The sequence below is a fragment of the Camelus ferus genome, chromosome 8, assembly GCF_009834535.1.
Source record: "Camelus ferus isolate YT-003-E chromosome 8, BCGSAC_Cfer_1.0, whole genome shotgun sequence".
NCBI lineage: Eukaryota > Metazoa > Chordata > Mammalia > Artiodactyla > Camelidae > Camelus > Camelus ferus.
In genome coordinates this window covers 35,549,449-35,568,367 of record NC_045703.1, presented here as the reverse complement: position 1 = coordinate 35,568,367, position 18,919 = coordinate 35,549,449, and the positions used below count along the sequence as shown (strand labels likewise).

The 18,919-nt window shown below is 38.5% G+C and overlaps 2 protein-coding genes across 2 annotated transcripts in view; one reads left to right on the top strand and one right to left on the bottom strand.

Moving 5' to 3' along the window:
• The window catches only part of RFX6 (regulatory factor X6), a 107,319-nt gene extending 97,195 nt beyond the window's left edge, over window positions 1–10,124 (bottom strand). The window contains exons 1-2 of the mRNA XM_032484758.1: window positions 9,822–10,124; window positions 7,949–8,032 (exon numbers count right to left, since the gene is read on the bottom strand). The gene's annotated coding sequence lies outside the window, so the exon portion shown is untranslated. The remainder of the gene's footprint in view (window positions 1–7,948; window positions 8,033–9,821) is intronic.
• A 48-nt stretch (window positions 10,125–10,172) lies between these two features.
• On the top strand, window positions 10,173–18,266 carry FAM162B (family with sequence similarity 162 member B). The gene is made up of 4 exons (XM_032484760.1): window positions 10,173–10,422; window positions 10,571–10,682; window positions 13,604–13,712; window positions 16,496–18,266. Exons 1-4 carry the CDS (start codon window positions 10,251–10,253, stop codon window positions 16,592–16,594), a joined length of 492 nt encoding a protein of 163 aa, XP_032340651.1. The 5' UTR covers window positions 10,173–10,250; the 3' UTR covers window positions 16,595–18,266.
• Window positions 18,267–18,919: the final 653 nt, after the last annotated feature.

Here is an 18,919-nt window from a genome sequence, read left to right as displayed (position 1 = left end):
ATTTTCCCCTCTGATACTAGATTCTCCACAGCTCTTGAGCTGTCTTTAAACCAAACCTTCAAACAGGCCCTCACTACCAATGCCAGCAAAATGAGACTTCCAGAAAGTTAGAGTAGAAAACAATTAATTGCATAATTCTCAACAGCTGAGTTAAAATAAGATGGAGACTAAACCTGTGATTAAACAGGGAAGGATAAGTGACACTTCCAGTGTGACATTAAAAGGAAAGGAGTATGCCCTTCCCCTACCTCCTTCCCCTTCTGCTGGCTTCTATGCAGGAATGGAGCAGTCTTCTTGGACCATGGAGATCGAATCTGCAAGTTGAAGATGACAGAGCAACAAGACTGAGGAAACCTTGGTCCCCAACACTCTGGAGCTCCTTTTTCAGCCCTGGGTTGCTTATGCTTAGAAAATATGTAAGAAAAACAAACAGCCTGATAAATTCACATATGGGCTGCCTGTCTCCTTTAATGAGTAGCCAAACACAAAACGAATGTGAAGAGTTGGAAGACTGAACACAGCAAAGAGATGCTTTCACACCAAGAGCGCTCTATAGGAAAATCTCAGGTAACTGAAATTTCTTACATTTCACAACCTCTGTTCCTACCTAATTTTTCTGGTACCTGATATTGTAAATAAGATTACAGGAAAATGAAAATTTGAGAATGCCAGACCTAAAAACAAATTAATCAGGTATCTTCTCATTTCTGCAAATAGCCTTTTTTTCCACATCCATAAATCCATGAACTTGATCTGTTTCTTGCTCATTAAACATAGAACGCATGACTAGAAAATGTACACACTGAAAGTGTGAAATCCATTTTGCAGTTAACCAGTGGGTCTGTTAGAGTATTTCCCATCTACAGAGCTATCCACTGTAAATACTCAGATAATCAGAAAACCTGGGAGCCAAATTCTGGGAGTTACCAGTTTACAACTAACAGAATCCAGCATATTAGAAAAATTGCTATGCCCTTATATGACAGTGCGAGAACAGAGGGTAAGAGACCCTGTGTTGGTAAAAAGCACAGGAACAGTGTTGAAGGGCACCATTTATTATATTTGCAACCACCTATTTCCAAAAAGACATCATAAGTGAATTTTTAAAAAGGAAAATATATTTAATAAAATTCTTAAAATATTTAAAAAAGCAAATATATAGTGGAACAAGGCAGATAATGACCGAAATTGAAGCTAGGAAGAGGGATTGCTCTTGTACTAAATTTAGCCGTGGGCTTCAAGGCAGATAAGGGACGCGGACACCGTAGCTCTCAACAGGCATAACCTGCAGACAACGTTGGAGAGTGTATAGTCTACGAGGCTTGTTCTCTGCTCTCAGCTCCTTCTATACTTGCTGTGTAACCATAAAAGTCCCCATCCCTCTTCACAACTCTTTGAGGAAGTGTCTACTCTATGTGACGGTGAAAGGACTGCCAGTCCTGGAGCACCACAGTGGTGGAAAGTGTCTCAGACTGAGCCGTACAAGTCCTTCTGGGTCCTCTCTGCCCTTGGAGGGAGGCAGAAAGACTCTCCCCGATTTGGGTTTGTGAATGATAGGGCTTCCAACCACCATCTTTCCTGTCACATAAAGGAAACCTGTTTGAGACAAGAGATAATGAGGTCAAAATGGAAAGTGAAGCACAGTCAAGTGATGGAGTGGAGGTAAGGGGGGGAGGGGAAGGAGAAGAGAGAAGGGGAGAGGGAGACAACCATTTGAGCACCTTGATCCAGCTGGGCCTAAAGCTGAACTATCCTTAGACTATCGGCGATGGAGCCAATAAATTTTCCTTTTTTTTCCTTCAACTTCTCTTCCCTGGATTTCTAGTATTTGAAACTAATGAATTACAACTAAAACACTTGTGTTTCACATCATTGGTTACATGTTCCTATCTGTAAAATGAAAGGCCTGGAATAAATCTTAAACTTCCTTTTGAATCTAAAGTTCTGTAGTTCTAACTAGATTAATATGGGAATTTCTTCAGGACAAAGGCTTTATCTCATCTATATTGGTATAAAATTTCTGGCACTTAGAAGGCTCTCAATAACTATTCCTTGTAATCAATTGAAAAAAAAATGGGCCAACCACTCTCTAAACCTATTTTATAATAAAGCATTTACCTCTGTTATTTTTGCTTACTTTTTTCCCATCTGTATCCCCAATAAAGCAGTGTCAGATACATGCCCACAGGTTTCTCTTTCCTGGGAAGAGAGCTAAATAATGTAGTTAAATACCGAATGTGTTTAATTCTCAAGTGAGAAATACACGTTGTACTATAAATCTGATTTCGTGGGAAATATAATACTCCAAGAGAGTTACTTATTATTGATATAGCCCAATCTAGAGAGAAAATTATTAATCATTCTATTTATAACGAACTTTAAGATTTGCCATTTCTTGCTTTGTATTTGCGGGAAACCAGGGGAAGTGTAAAGGCATTTATTGGATCTGTAGATTTAAAAAAAGTATTATCCAAGTTTTGGAACTTCAGCTCATGAATTTGTTAATGTCATAACTTTCTTTTCTTTCAAGTATCAGCCGTCATCCCCAGAAAGAAAGAAAATATATATGCATGTATACATATACCACTTCGCCCTCCAGCATGGGGGAGAAAATGACAAAGCACTTTGCTATGACACATGAGACAGGGTCCTTTTCCTGTTCTCCTCTAAGATTCAACGTGTATTGCATTCTGGGACTAACCCTAATAACCTGATGCGCAAGGCCCCAAATCAACACTTGTGATAAAGTTTTCATGAAAGCTGAGGAAACAGAAGTTACAAGCTAGATGCATAACCAAGGCTCCCAGTGGTGACCGAGGCAAGAGGAAACTTGCCTGTCCTACTTCCACTGGGCATGGGTGAGATGAACTGATGTACAAAAGCAACAGCTGTCCAATAAGTCACAGTAGTTTTATCACTTGTACTTTTACAAATCATTTCTATTTTCTAGTAATTAAACTTTTCTCTATAGCCGTATGCAAAGAGTTCTGGTGGGAAAAGCAGAGAGAGAATGATGGTCACAGACTGGTCTTTTCTTCATAGTAAAACATCCACAGAGATGTTAGAAGAAGAAGAAAGAAAGAACCTCCCCCCCGCCCCGCCCCGCCACACACACACACAGGAGTCCCTGAAGCTCTCTGCCAGGAGCACTTATGTAGTGTTTCCTTGTCCCTGGTGATACCTTTGTGTTGTAACATTAACTTCTCAAAGGAACATTTCTTGATGTTGTTACCAATCTTAACTGTGCCTTAGTTTTCTTATGTGAAAAAAATGATAATAAAAATGCTTATCCCATCTACCGTATAAGGTTATTAAAGAGATCTAAAGAGATAATGCACACTAAAGTGCTTTGAAAGCTATAAATCACTATTCAAAAATATTATTACTATCCTCATCACTGTTATTTGTTTTCACAACAATCTTGTGAGGCTGGTAACTCTTTCCAAGGAGGAAATTAAGGATCAGTAAGATTAAGTGTCTTGCCTAAAGTCCACAGCTATTTGGTAGCTAAGCGGATGTGAATTCACCCTGACCTGCTGCTACACCATACAAATACATGTACACTGAAAATGAGAAAGAGAAAAGGTTTCCAGAGTTGTACATGAACACTTTTTCGTGCCTTTGACCTAAAATGTTTAAACTTCTAAGAAGATAGGTTAAGTAATCTTACAGACATTCAAGTATCAGGTTAAAATCATAAACCCGTTTCTCTAGTCAGTCAATCAAAACCAGATACAGAACAAGAGGAACAGGTGTGTTTCACACAGTGTTTACACAACCAGAAAAAGACAGATACTCTTGGACCTTCAAAATATGTTAGTTAGCTCTACTAGTTTGGAAATAGGAATGATTATATACTGTAGGTGGAAGGGTAAGAACAACTTTTTGGAGGCCAATTTGTCAGTATCTATCACAATTAAGGAATAGTCTCTGACTAAGCAACTCTCCTGCTAGAAAATTCAGACCTCAGAAATAAATTGTCAACTACACAGAGATACATTTATGTACATGATGTTCCTTGTAACAATCCTTATAACAATTTTAAAAATTTAACTTCAAACAACTTAAATATCTATAAAAAATCCACTAAATAAATTATGGTATATTTGTTCAATAAAAGACTTCAGCCACTTGAAAAAGTGAAGTCAGTTTATCTGATCAGATACTAAGAGACCCTGCCATCCATTGTGGATGATGCAAACCAGCTGCAGAACAGCATAATTTTGCATATATAATATATATAAAGATTGGGAAGACAAGTATCTAACTGATAATCCTAGTTTCCACTAAAGGGCACATGATTGAGTAGACTTTCACTTTCTATGTCTCATTACTGTTTGAATTTTCATTATAAGGAGCACGTTTTAGTTCAGAATAAAAATTTTAATAAAAATAATTTCTTAAGCAGCTCATTTGCTGATTTGGTGTTGTCACAATGAAAATAATAAAAAGCTGTATAGAAAATAAGTGGTAAAGAATATTCTAAGAGGAAATAACAATGATAAAGGCGGGAGACGTGCCAAGAGTCAGTAGGCCTTCCAGATGTGTAACAATAATTATATGATGCAATGCTGACATAAAAATAAGATGAAATTTAAAAACCTAAATATATTGGGTTTGTATATTATACTCAAGCATTCAATGAAATAAGAAATCACATAATTCCAGGGAAGTGAAAATTATTTAATAAACAGGGATAATGGTAGTGCAATATAGAGAAAACTGATTTAGATCTAAAACTTATACTGCAAATGAACTCCACATCAATTATTACAGAAATGTAAAAAGAAAAAAAAGTAAAGTATTAATTACAAAAAATTAAGTTACGCTAATATTCCCAGAATTTAAATGAAGCATGAAAAACATCATACTATTGTATTACTAAGAAATTTTTTGTTTGTTCGAATTACTTCCTTAAGTCAGTTTCCTGGAGTACAACTGTTGGCACACGTGCACGCGCGCACACACACACACACACACAGTACACAATACGCATTTACATGGCTCTTGACAGAGTTGGGAATCAAATTCAGAACACAAGTTTTGACAAATATGAGAGTATACATTTACAGATAGAATTGAACAAAATATCTCAACTAAAGCCCATCTAGAACATCATACATCCTGTAACCAATTACAACAGATAAAATTAGAAACAACCTGGGTCCACCATAGAAACAGAATAAATTATGACATACATTTATAGCCAAATGCTGCACAAAAAGATAAATACAAAGATCAGGCTTCAAAATGGAAATGGTTTATGATCTAATAAGTGAAAGGTTTTGGTTGTCATGGGTACTCCAAATAGAACTTTGTATAAACATGGATATAAAGGTTCTAAGGAAGCACAGAGAAACAGAAAATGTTAGTGTTCAGGATGTGAGAATATGGGATAATTTAATGTTACCTTTAATATTATTTTAACAATATGCAATATATTTAGATAACCTAATGGAGTATATTGAAATGTACAGATGATAAGAGTAAGACTGTTCCCATCAATTTGCAATTCTATTGCTACTAATTAGGGCAAAAGTAGACTATGAAGCAAAGGTATTAAATATGAACTGGATGCCCTAAAGCACAAGTGCTTTCTAATAAATAAATGTCAGTTTCAATTCTCTGGAGGCTGAGAAAAATCATGGAAAAAAGGAATGCCTGAAACCACATATATTTTTAGTGGAAAAACTATCAAAGAATGTCTATTAGATTTACTTTAGGGGGTTAGGGGTTGTGACATCAGAAGGCTCATGATTTGCTTCCAAGGCCCATCACATAACCAGTTGGTATCTCAGACTCAACACTGGCAAAATAGCTTAGCAGCCTCACTTTTTCTTCTGACACTTGAGAATGGTCTATACTAAGAATTTTTAACTATCAAAAGGAAAAGAAAAAAAATCAGAAAGAAAGGACATATATTTGAGCTACGCAATACAGACTGTGAGTTAGTTGAGGGCAGGGACAGAAATCATCCTCTTCATATGTATCACAAAAATTTAAGGAAAGGCCCCTACACTGCTGATGTGTGTTCATAGAACAATTTGAAATACTGCTGCCACCTGGTGGGCAATTTATCTTTACTTTTTATTTATGGATAGTATAAGTGGAACTAAGATCCTCATAAGAACACTTCTAGAATAATTTCATAATAAACAGTTACATTGATATTTATGTTTAATTCAATACTCATGAATTCAGGTATTAAACTAATAAATATGTTTTATTAGTTTACCAAACATAAGCAATGAAGAAATGGTAACGTAAAGATATATTCTTAGAAGCAAAAATTTGCTTTTAAATTGACTCCAAAAAATGACAACTTTCAATTTTAGCAGGGCAATAATCGCTCATTTTCACTTTTATACATTTTCTTCCTTGGGTAAAAGTGATTATAGAAATTTCCCTTTCTTCCTAAATATTTGAACTATAACACATATGAATCAAATCTCCATTAAAATTTTTAAACTTTTTCCACCATTTATTCATTCTTTCAACATTTTTTAATGATTACAGTATTCACCCTTGTGCAAGTAACAAGAAAAAAAGTCAAAATTCCAAATATGTTTCATAATTCATTCTCTGGCTCACTGACTGTTATAATAAACATTAACCGTCAGCTGGTATTCTTAGCTTAACTCTTAGTGCCAACTCAGCACTAAATTCAAGTGTTTCCTTGATGCTATAGAAGTACTTGTGTTGTCCAAATATAAATGAAACAAAATTTAAAACTGCAAAATTTTATCAATCTTTATTAGAAACTTTTTGCATCATATAAATTATTTGGGTGGAGTAATTAGATTTGTTTGTTTATTTGCTGGAGGTACTGGGGATTGAACCCAGGACCTTGTACATACTAAGCATGCACTCTACCATTGAGCTATACCCTCCCCCCTTGCATCATATAAATTTGATTTCCTAGGGCAAAGCCTCAATTGCCTGCTCTGATGACAGCTATGATTTGCATGGCCTCTAGGGAATTATGTGAGCTGCTGCTGCTTCTGAGACAAATAAGACATGGTGAGAAATACAGGTTTCTTTTACATCAGGCCAAAAACATGCTACAGGTGCATGGCACTGGTTAATGGGGATGGATCTACTTTTAGCAATGACGGGCTGAGCTGATTATACTGAGTCCATAGGAGAACTGGCAGTTCCCCAGATGCAAACTCTGCTCTTCCTGGGGTATCAGAAGATGAGATGGACAGGGGCCTAGGGCATAATCCAAATGAAAGAAAACACATGAAAATGGGAATTTAAATGAATGACATGAATATCTGTATGTAGGAGCTCATTAGTGGGTTTTAAGTCTTATTCTGAGCATGTGCTGGTGTCCTTAAGCACATGCTTAGTACCTCAGGTAATTGGGCCCTTGCTTGACAAGGTTGCCCGAAGCACTGGAGACCACTATAAAGCTGGGTCTGCAGGGAAAATAGCACTTTAGAACTTCCCCTACAGAGAAACTAGTAGGGGATTGGAAAACAAGTTACTTACTTAAGGTCCCTCCCAGCTCCTCCTTTGGGAGCAAGGCATTTCCTGATGAGGGAATATCATCCCAGCCAGACCGGGAACTTCTCAGGGACTACAGCAATCTTTGCATTTCCTGCCTTAGCCCAGTGCTGAGCACACAGTGGCTTTCAACAATTAAAAAAGTAATAATAATTTAAAAATTACCCACACTTTCTGCTTAGTCTACATAATAACTTAATTTAAAATTTATTCCTAGTCATAACAATATACCTTAAGAAGTAACTCAATTAACAGTAGGAAATGGAAACATAAACCGTACCAATAAAAAAACAAGACTTGAAGGAACAAAACTGAAAGTAGTATAAACAAATTAGATGAATCATCGGATTGAAAAAGAATATAGTACAGGATGGGTAAACTGAAATCACCATGGACTAATAACAAGCTCTGTAAGGGGCAAAGATTTTTGTATGCTTACCTGTTATAACCTCAGAGCCCAGAACAGCAACCAGCACATAGGAGGCACTCAATGAACATGTGTCAAATAAATAAATGAGCTGTCCTGGTTTAAAAGAAGAAAGGAAGGAAGGAATACAATTAGATTTTCCTTCTACTAGGAGTTAATTTGAGTTGTTTTTGTTGTTTGGTTGTTTTTCCAATTCTAGAGCTAAAGAAAACATCTTTCATGCAGCTGTAATTTTTTTCTTATGTAGAACACTGCCAAAAAGTGGTATTTTAATCCCATCAGGAACAGAGAGTAGAATGCAAACTGTTCTTTCTCTCATGACATTAGCCACAGTTCTCTTGCCCTGTGGTTCTGCGATGCTAGAGAAGCTTGAGATAGAACATCGCATATAGATAGAAGCCTGACATCCAGTTCTCTCCAGGGAAATAAACATATTTAGCTAGTTTAGTATTCCTTGATGAACTATTAATGATTGGTTGTTTCACAGAGATGTTTTTCTCAGTGATGTGAGGAAAAACAAAATATTGAAAGGAAAAATAACACATTTGAATAATGGGAGAATTTTCAAGTAACCTATTCCTGCAGTCATCAAATACTATCTATGACAACATAATTCATCAGGTGGGAATCCATTCACTTCATCCTGCAGCACATCTTCAACTATTCAGTCTTTTCTTAAACTAGCCCAGATGGAGTCTATTTATTACTGAAGATTTGCATTCCATGTATTCATCTATTTAACAGATATCTATTAGGTATCTACTAAGTGCCAATGTTTTAGCTACATACTTGTGATATAGTGGTGAATAAGACACAATCTTTACCCCCAGGGAGCTCATAGCCTCCTACAGTTCACTACAAGAGATTGCACAAATGAAAATGCCCTTGCATTTGGGGACTAGTTAAACAAAGAATGTGATGGGAAAGAAACCATAACATCTTTGAAGTGCTATTATGTGCCAGACACATTTAGAGCGGTATCTCGAACTATACTTTCCAAATAGCTATCACCAACGCCTGCTTATCTTTTTCATCCTACTTTTTCATCTACTAATCCCCACCTGACATTGTTCACAGCTGACACACAGTAGGGTTTTTTTTGTAGCTGCCGCATTAATGAATTTGAGAGGCAGGAATTCTTATTTTACAAATGAGACCAAAACTGATGACTTAAATGATGTGTTCATAATTGTGCAACCCTTAAGTCACAGATCTGCGGTTTAAACCTTAGTATGAAGGGAAAGCCCATGTTCTTTCTATAATCACTCCCCTAAATGCGTATTTCTTTACAGAGAAATGAATCTGTCTTCTTTTGTTAAACACCGTTATGTAAAAGTCAGAGTTACAGAGATCTCGCCTTCAAGAGCCTGACAGGTTAGTTAGTAAGAAAAGAAATATCTGGAGATTCAACTGAAAGTAAGGGAGAGTCAGGGTATGAAAGGAACTCCAGAGATGGGATAGGGGAGGGTGAGCTGGACCAGGGGCTGGTCAGTCCTGAAGAGCACTTTCACTTGGCTGGGGTCTGCTGTCCCTGGAATATGAGGACTTAGAATTAGTAAATTCCTTCAGAGCAGACAGCTTTCCTACACGGCCTTTCTCTGAGTCCCTGTTTCCGTTTAGAAGCCAGAGAATAGAAAATTCTTCCCCTCTTCTTGAGAAGGAAGACTGTGGAAGGCAGAAGAAAGGCTCATTTTGAAGGGAATTTGGAGCGTTTATGGTGAAAGAAAAAAAAAAAAGAGAGAGATGGAGAAAAACAACTGTAGGAACTGAGGTTGTCTTGCCTCGAAAAGAGAAAAGTAGGTGAGTGGAGGATGGGATGAGAAGCTAACTTCTAAAACCCTCCTCATGGGAAAATCAGAAGTTTGTCGAATGTCTTTACACTTACTTGGTAAGCATTTGAAGTGACCTGTACTTGAAGGACTGTTGGCTTGCCCTGGAGAAGAGGGTTTAGATTTATTCTCTTGAGCACCGGACAGTGGAACCAAAGGGTGAATGCCTGGTGGAAACACGTTTCTACTCAACACAAAGCAATGTCTTTAAGAAGAGCTGTCTCAGGAGGAAAGTAGTCCAGCAGAGGCAGGCTGCTCCCCGGAGGCTGCCCGCCGAGGGAATCAGCCCAAGGGTCGCGACCCCCTGATCCGGGGTCGCCGGCGGGGGCGGGGACCGGGAGCTCCGTGTGCGCACGACAGAGGCTCCAGCTGCGCATCCGGGGCTCCCCTGGGAGCGGCGCAGGGCGGCGCGGGGCGGGGCCGGGGTCCGGGATGTTTGCCCTTCGGCTGGGCGCTCGGCTGCGGGCGCAGGAAGTGGGCGCAGCATGCTCGCCGCTGTCAGGGGCCTCCTGCGCCTCCGCCTGGGGCGCGTCCCCCACTGCCCCGCGGGAGCGCCTCCAGAAGCCGAGCGACGGCCCGTCGCGTCTCTTCGGCGCAGAGGTCTCCGGCGGTACTCCAGCGGCGGGGCCCCCAGCGGCTCGGGGCCCCAAGGTTCCGGTGAGCCGGGGCTGGGAATGGCCTGGGACGGGGGTCCGTGGAGGTGCGGGCGAGGAGCCGGGGCCGGCGGGTCGAGGTGTGAGCGCGCCCTGATTCACTGTATGGTTCGTCTGTCGGTTCCTCCGTCCATCCCTGTCGCTTTCCTCAGCAGGGAAGATCCACAGGGTCCCCGCCGAGCACACGCCGTCGCAGTTCGACAAGAAAATCCTGCTGTGGACCGGGCGTTTCAAAGCGATGGAGGAGATCCCGCCTCGGGTTCCGTAAGTGTGGCTTGTACTGGGTTTCGTGCGCTCGGGAGGGACCAGCTTGGGCATGGAGGGCGCGGGGTCCATCTCCGTGCATCCTGGAGCGAAGGCAGCCGCAGAGCCACACAGGTCTTGACTGTATCATCCACCACCTGAAGGAATTTACTTACGCACCCCTAAGTGCGGTTAAATATCAAGCTGTTTGACTGGGTGATGGGAGCTAAGCTAAGCTTACAGGGAGACTGTTGAAGCTGGCTGAAGACCCAGAAGTTCGGTGGGCACTTCCACCATCGCCCAGATACCCACCCCCAGCGAGCTGCGGGGCAGTGGAACAATCAAGCTAAATCGAAGGCGCAGCACGGTCTCCGCGTGCACCGTGGGTCGGGGGTGCCTCATGGCTAGTGGGGTGGCTGGAGAGTCTCTGGGAAGGAGCCACATGCACTGACGTGGTCTTCTGGGGCAGGAGGTGCCTAGTGTCCATGGTTCTGCAGCCCTTTGAGCATCGGATTTACTCCGATTAGGACCCACCAAGTATCAGCGTCGCTGATCTCTGAACCATACCAAATCCATGATAGAGGTTCGCTTGATAAAACTCAAGCTGACGACTTCACCTCCAGGGTAAACGTAATATGTTAAAAAGAAAAAGAAAAAAGAAAAAACAAAAAGGAAGAAAGAAAATGTAACCCGTAAAAACCGCTTTCCAGTTTCAATTTATGCAAAGCCCAAAAAACTTCCCAGCACTTTACAAGAGAGGGGATAAAAAGGGAAGGAAGGAAACTAAAAATTAAATTAATCTACTACTTTTTAAACTGATCTTAACAAAAAAAATAGGGAGATTAGAACTATGATATCAAATAAGGATGTTTAAGTTTTATAGGAGGTAATCAGTGCCCGTTAGAATGGACCATGGAAACTGGGCCTGCAACTTGTTCTGCACATATCGCCCACACTTTTATTTATATTTAATTTAGTTGTTACCAAAAGCATCACAAATAAATGGAAAAACAGATATGATGGGAAATGTTCACCCAATAGTGAATTCTCAAACATTTTTATCCCTTTCTTGGATCAAATTATTTAGTGAAAAACGGACATGGCATTTGAAATAAAATGGAACTTGAAATCTGTCTTCAGCATTTATTCAACCACAAAGATTTTTTTAATAATATAAAGCAAATTTTGTTTTTCTTGAGATGTATAGCCTCTAAACTAACAGACTTAGCCCAAAGCAGAAATTAGCCCAGAAAATCTAGACCACCCTCAGTGTTTTTGGATTTTGAGTTCTTGAGCTGCAGCAGAGTAAACAAGAATGCAAAAAAACCTGCATTATCATAAATTAACACTTGTCAAGAGATGCTAGGCCTATTATTGTGTTAACATAGCTGTATCTGTGAAGAGACCCATTTTACAGAAATAATTTAATTCCCCCAGGATCACAGTCAAAAGAGGAATTATAAACAGGAGAATTTAACTTTGAACAATATGCCTATGAAAGGTATTATAGTTTAAGGTTTGAAACATGAAAGTACTTGAATATTTTTCAGTTTATTATTTTCTATAATTTTTAAAATACTGCTATTTAGGAGGGCTATGGCTCCTAAGCTAACTGTTAGATTTACAATGTAAACAGCTTCACTTTTTATGTTCTTAATGGACATATAATTAACAACTGACCTATAATTTTTGTACTGTACACTAATGATATTTAATAATAAGTGTATTTTTTCTTTTGTTTTTTTCAGTGTTAAACTAATTTGGTATAGCAGATCAAAGCCAGATAAATGGGTGAAAAAGATCAGATCTTTTAGGTTCCATCTGGAGCAAAAGTCAACAAATATAATCTAATAATGTCCTCATATTTACCTGTTTGCAACTAACATCTTAAAACTTTCATTAATCTGTCTAAAATCTGAGGAAAACAGGCTAGATACTGGTTTTCTGTGTTCTTTCAACTACTGGAAAAGTTAAAGAAAATTTTTTTCATTTTTAAAAGGAATTGCAACTTGTCTTTCTGGAATTCTTTATAAAATTCCATTCTATTCAAACGTGACATTAGGTAAGAAAGACTGCTGCTGAGTGCATTCTCAAAAATCATTAATTATGTGTATTTATAAACTGCCACTTCATATTACTGCACATTGTTAAAGTTCGACATAAAAGGCCCACAGGTGTGATTACTTTTGTAACACTACTCTTTGTTAGTAGTACCACTAAAATCTGGACAACTTGCATGTAACTTTATTAATAAATTCTATAAGACTACACAGTATTCAAATAAGCATAGAAAATTTCAGAATAATAATAAGAAAACAAAGGTATTTTTCTTCAATAAATTATCGTGATTTTGATCATTTCTTCTGAAAACTTCATGCATAAGTCATGAAGGAAACCCCCTTTCTCTAACAGACATTCTCACAAAATGTGTAATATATAACGGTAGTGTAATAAGAGCCATCTTCACAAATCTCTTTAATAGAGATAAGATGGGAGGGGGCAAGAAGATACTGGGAAGCTAGTGAGAAAACAAAGTGATGAAAATGAGTTTTAAAAAACAACCTGTTTGAAAACAAAGCCCATTTAATGACACAGGGGCCAAATGAACACAATTCATAGACTTACATGGACATTCATTCTTTCTTTTATCCCAGTCAGTAAAAAGAGTCAAGTCATAATATGTATTCATTATATTTTGAGCAATTAGAACCTAAATATACTGCACCGTGGTTTCTTGGTGGCCAACCTTAGCTAGGATCTGCATAAATACTGTTCATTTGAAATTGGTAAAATAACGGGCTAGCATTTGGAAGTCTTTCACATCTGCCATTTGCATTCAGAGAAATTTTTGGAATATTTACATAACAAATCATTTTCTATTTTGCTAGTCAGAAAAATCATATTGCTTTAATGTAATTAACAGAATATACGTCTTGGTTTAGGCCAGAAATGATAGATGCTGCAAGAAACAAAGCTCGAGTGAAAGCTTGTTACATAATGATTGGACTCACGATTATCGCCTGCTTTGCAGTGATAGCGTCAGGCAAAAGGGTGAGTACCTCTAAAATAAAGATAGACTTGTGAATTCGAAGAAAGATTATGAGCTTTGTTCTCCTTTATGGAATGATCGCTGTTCTTTCAATTTTATCTTAGACACCTTGAGCCACCCACATGTATCTGCCATACTGGAAATAAATTTGTTCATGGAAATTGGAGTCAACAAATTACATAGGTAGGAGGGTCAGAAGCTTGCTTCCATTTTATAAGATAAGCAAAAACAAAAACAGGACAGTTTATAGCCTGGTTATAAATCTGCACAGGAAGAACTTTGTTGTATGAACAGTATCCAAACTAGATCATTCCTTAAATCATGAACTCAATTAGCTATTGCATAGAGTCGTGAAATAGAAGTTCAAAAGTTGGAAGTGATGACCAAGGCAGACTAGTTTGCCTGAATCCTGTATATGAGCCCTTTCCTTGCTATCTCTAATATGTGGATCCTAGAGGGAAATTAAGAGAGCATTGCTCTCTAATTTTGTTTCTTGCTACCCTAAATCTTTTCATCTGCTGATCACTTTTTACCATGAAGAGCAGCCCCACGAGTATCAGGAGTCTTCCCTTCTCCAGTCCTACTTTCTCCATCCCTGACAGCTTTCCTCTTTTGAACTTGCGTCTGGACACACTCCAGGATATCAGTGTGCTTCATTGTGGCACCTGCAACTGAACCCTTTAGAGCGTGATTAAAACTTCTTCATGTTTATAAGCGCATTTTAGTAATGCAGCCGGAGTTGGAATTAGGCTTTGGCAGCCACATCACACAGAATAGTTTGCTTGGATCGATACCTCTTTGCTCTCTGGGCATGCTTAGCCAACTGCCATTCTGCCCAGTCCTAGGATTCAGCTCTTCTCTACTTCGCAGGTTTCCAAGAGTGTTTGAGCCCAGTACTTTACAGCTTACTGATGTTATGTACGTGTCTGTTCATTTCTGTTGGCTTGGCAAAGAACTTATGCTTTGAAATTATTCTCATCAAATGGAAAATTTCTTAAATATTTGCTGGATTGAACATTTAAACATTGAAATGAAGAAAGTCAGTCTCTTGTTTTTAACCTATTCTAGATAAGATGGCTGCCCACCCAGTTGATGATTCTCTAGCTCCTAAAAGACAGATTGGAACCTGATACCGTCTGGACCCTCCATGTTTCATACCATCATCCCTTTCTTCCTTATGCTTCATCCACACTAGTTATTTTTATTTTCACTTTTTAATACGCCCAACTCTTTCTTCTCTCTAGGCTTTCCTTCCTTCCCCTGGCCTTATCATATATGGCTTATTCTCATTCTCCTCAGAGAAAGCTTCCCTGACCACCCCACCTAAAATGGCCTCGCTCAGGTTTTATTATCTTTCCAGCTGCTCATGAGTAAGTCATTGTACATCAGCAGGAATCCTTTTGGCTCCACCTTAAAATATATCCACAACTGGGCCCCTCCTCACCATCTCTGCTGATGTCACCCTGGTCTGGGATAACCAACATCTTTGCCTATTTTATTGCAGTATCTTTTAAATGGTCTCACTTCTGCCCCTCTTGCCTCTCCAGTTCACCTTTCATTTTGAGTATTTAATGCATGTACCTTAACTAAGAAGGTGTCAGATGAAGATGGAGAAATGGTTAGCAAATTGAGATATATTTCAGAAAGTAAAAAGGATAGAACTTTGTGGTAAATTCAGTGTGGAAAGAGGAGAGAAAATGGAAGAATGAAACCAGAAAGCCTGTGTTTTTTGACTTGAGCACCTGGATGGATGGTGCTGTGATTTGTTGAGATGTGTCAGCTGGGGAAGGAACTGGTAGGCATGGCAGGCATAATATATCAAGCCCTATATTTCAGATGTATTAAGTGTGAGATGCATATTAGACATCCATCAATGTCTATTCAATTTTTATTTATTCTGCCAAGGACTTTGTATGTTCTTTGGTCTGAGGACCCATAGCTTTCCTTACTTCTGAAAAAGTCTAAGCTGTTATAACTCCACATGTGGCCTCTTCCCCCATTCTAACTCTTCTTCCCACCTCTTTGGAATGTATGTTGGAACTTCTGGTTCTATTCTCCGTGTCTCTTAACTTCTCTTTTCTATTTTTTGTCTGTTTATCTCTGTGCCACACTTAAGTTATTTCCTTAGATCTACCTCCTGATTATGATGCTAATTGTCTTTTCTTTTCACAGGTGATTTTACCCCCCAGATAAATGCCTAGTTTCCTTGCCAGTTCCTGGTTTGATGTCAAACCAGGCTGGTGAAAGGAGTTTTAGTCATTTCACAGGAATACCTCAGCTCCATGCTGAAGATCCAAATACTGAACTTGCCTGTTGGTGTAGAAATTAAACTCTCGGCCCACAGCTGTTAAGGCCAATATTTTTTCCCTAATGCCTCTGTTTGAAGCCATTTCCTTTAATCCTGGCTTTAGTCCTCATTCCTCACCAATTCATGCCTTTTGCATCCTTTCTATGTCTTGGAACTGAGGATTTCCCTCTCTTGATTTTGAGCTTAATTTGGTGTTTGAAAATATACTTGTTACTTTTTATCCAGCAAATATGTCTGTGTGTGCCAAGAGAGGCTGGGGACAGATTTCTGACATCAGCTGTCCTGTTGACTGGAAGTCTAGAAACTTAAGTAAATTTTTTTTTTGTACCAAAGGATCATTTTTCTTAAATGATTTGTGTGAATGTTTTATATTCCTTTTCTCCTTTTTATAGAGTCTCTCCTGTGTATCGCTATCTAAAACACAAATCCTTTCCAGAGAGTCAAAAGTTCTGTTTGCCTGTTTGTTTGTTTCTGCAGGCTGCAGAACGACATGAATCCTTAACAAGTTGGAACCTGGCAAAGAAAGCTAAGTGGCGAGAAGAAGCTGCGTTGGCTGCACAGGCCAAGGCGAAATGATCCTCTGACTGACAGGGTGTTCCTGGAATGTCATCACTATTCTCAGCAAACATAAAAGATAGGTAAAATAGGATAGTTAAGAAAACATTTGCTGATGTTTTATTTTAGTGACAAGAACCACAGTCTTTTTTATTTTTACTTTTTAGTAAACTTTTGTTGTTGCATAACATACATTCAGAGAGTTCACAAAAGTGTATACAGCTTGATAGATTTTTACGTAGTGAACACACCTGCGTAACCGCTGCCAAGGTCGAGATGTAGAACATCAGCAGCCCCTCAGAAGCCTCCTTCCTGCCCTCTGTCAGTCATGACCCTCCAAAGGTAACCATTGTTGTGAGTTCTATCAGCATAGATTAATCTTGCCTGTTTTTGAACTTTATGTAAATGGAATTACACAGTATGCACTTGTGGATTCTTATACTCAACATTATATTGTGAGATTCACCCACAAGTTTTTTGAGTTCATTCATTTTTATTATGTTATAGTAATCCAGTGTATAAATATGCCACAACTTATCTGAATATTTAGTCCAGTTTTTAGCCATCAGAGGATAATGTTAAAACGAACGCTCTGTGCATGTCATTATATGTTGAATTAAATCACTAAGGGCTCTTTCAAACCTAAACGAATTTTCAACCAAAGTTCTACTGTATTTGGTGACTGGATAGGCCCTCTGGGTATTCTTTTTTCCCAGTGAACTTTTATTCTAGTTTGCAACTAGGTGAAACAAGTTTACAAAGTCTTATAAACCAAGAACTATTCATTTCAAAACCTATTCTAAAATGATGAAAGTACTAAAACAGTTATTGTAAAAGCAACTTAAAAAAGACAAAAACATTAGAGAAAGAAAAATAGTATGTGTCAGTGGTCTTCAAACTTGAGTAAGCCGTAAGACAGCTTTTAAAATTATGTCTCTTCTCCTCACACATCTTTAATTTGGTGTCTGTAATTTTAAAATCATAAACATGAGTAGTTCAAGTGATATCATTTCCAGTTTATTGTATATTAAATGTACTTTAAATATAGTTTCCTTTATAACCTTGAAGCTACATAGTTAGCTCATCCAATTTATGGAGGATGTCTGCTTTGTAACTTTAAGGACAAAGCCAGTCCTTGCTGTCAAACTCATAAGCCAAATAAAGCTTGGACTTACTTTCTGTTAGGAAAAGTCTTACTTTGATTTAAAAATGAAAATGTGAGTACACATTCCTGTGACACTAATCTCGCTTCTTAGTTCAACTCTGAGATGGATGGAGAAGGCAGGAAGCCTTATGAGTTCACCCTCTAGACGAACCAGGGCGTTACCAGCTGGAGCATTTTGCACAATGGCGCTCTCTCCTCTGCCCCTCTGGAACTCTTTCTTTAGCAGCTGTCCATTTGAATTACCAGTCTGTCATGCAGAAGGTGTTTGCACCACTGAGCAAAGCTTAAGTAAGAGTCATGAGTGAGAAGTGCTTTTGGGGTGTAATAGTACAAAGTTGATTGTGAGGAGAGGTGAGAAAGGAGAAATGGCAGACTTGGACACATCAGTTTTAGGAAAGAGTATATAGAGTTTAAAGATCTGGAAATCAGTTCTCTTAAAAATATCTTACTCTGTATACTTCTTTGAAAGTCTTTTTGTATGCTCTGCTTGAAGACTCCTGGGATATTCTAAATATTCTTCAAAGAAAATGTAAGCATGGATGTGATCATTTCCATTTCCAGTTAGATCGAAGACCAGATGTCCAGAGAAATCATGCAGCATTGAACTAAAAATCCTGGTTAAAATATTTTTTAAAGTATCTTTTAAAACACTTGGCTGAACTCCCAGGGAAAGAAGGAAGATCCTTACTATAGACAGTAAGAAAGTAAAAATGCAGAGAGTTAAGTGTATCTTATGCTGCTATTTGCCATGGGGGCATCTGGGTATCCTAGGTGGTCATATGTTAGGGAGAATAAACAAAAACATGAGGCCTAGTGAAACTGAGAGGATGGACATCCACATGAAGCCAGAATCCAAGAAGCTTATATTGTCAGTGGACTGAACTGGGATTTGGTGGTAATGGTGAGGTGCCTGTTTTGCTGCTTACAATGGCAAAGACTGAAAACAGTTTAAATGTCCATCAACAGGGGATTAATTGAATAAATGATGGTGTGTCCCCATAATGGAGTACTCTGCAGGTACAGTAAGGAATGAAGAGCGCTACATTCTGTTACAAAATGAGCCACAGAACATAGCTGAGTGAATAAAAGCATATTGGAGAAAAACGTATGTAATGTATACTATTGTTTCCAATTAAGGGAGGGGATATGTAAATGTACTTTTTATATTAAAAATAATGGAA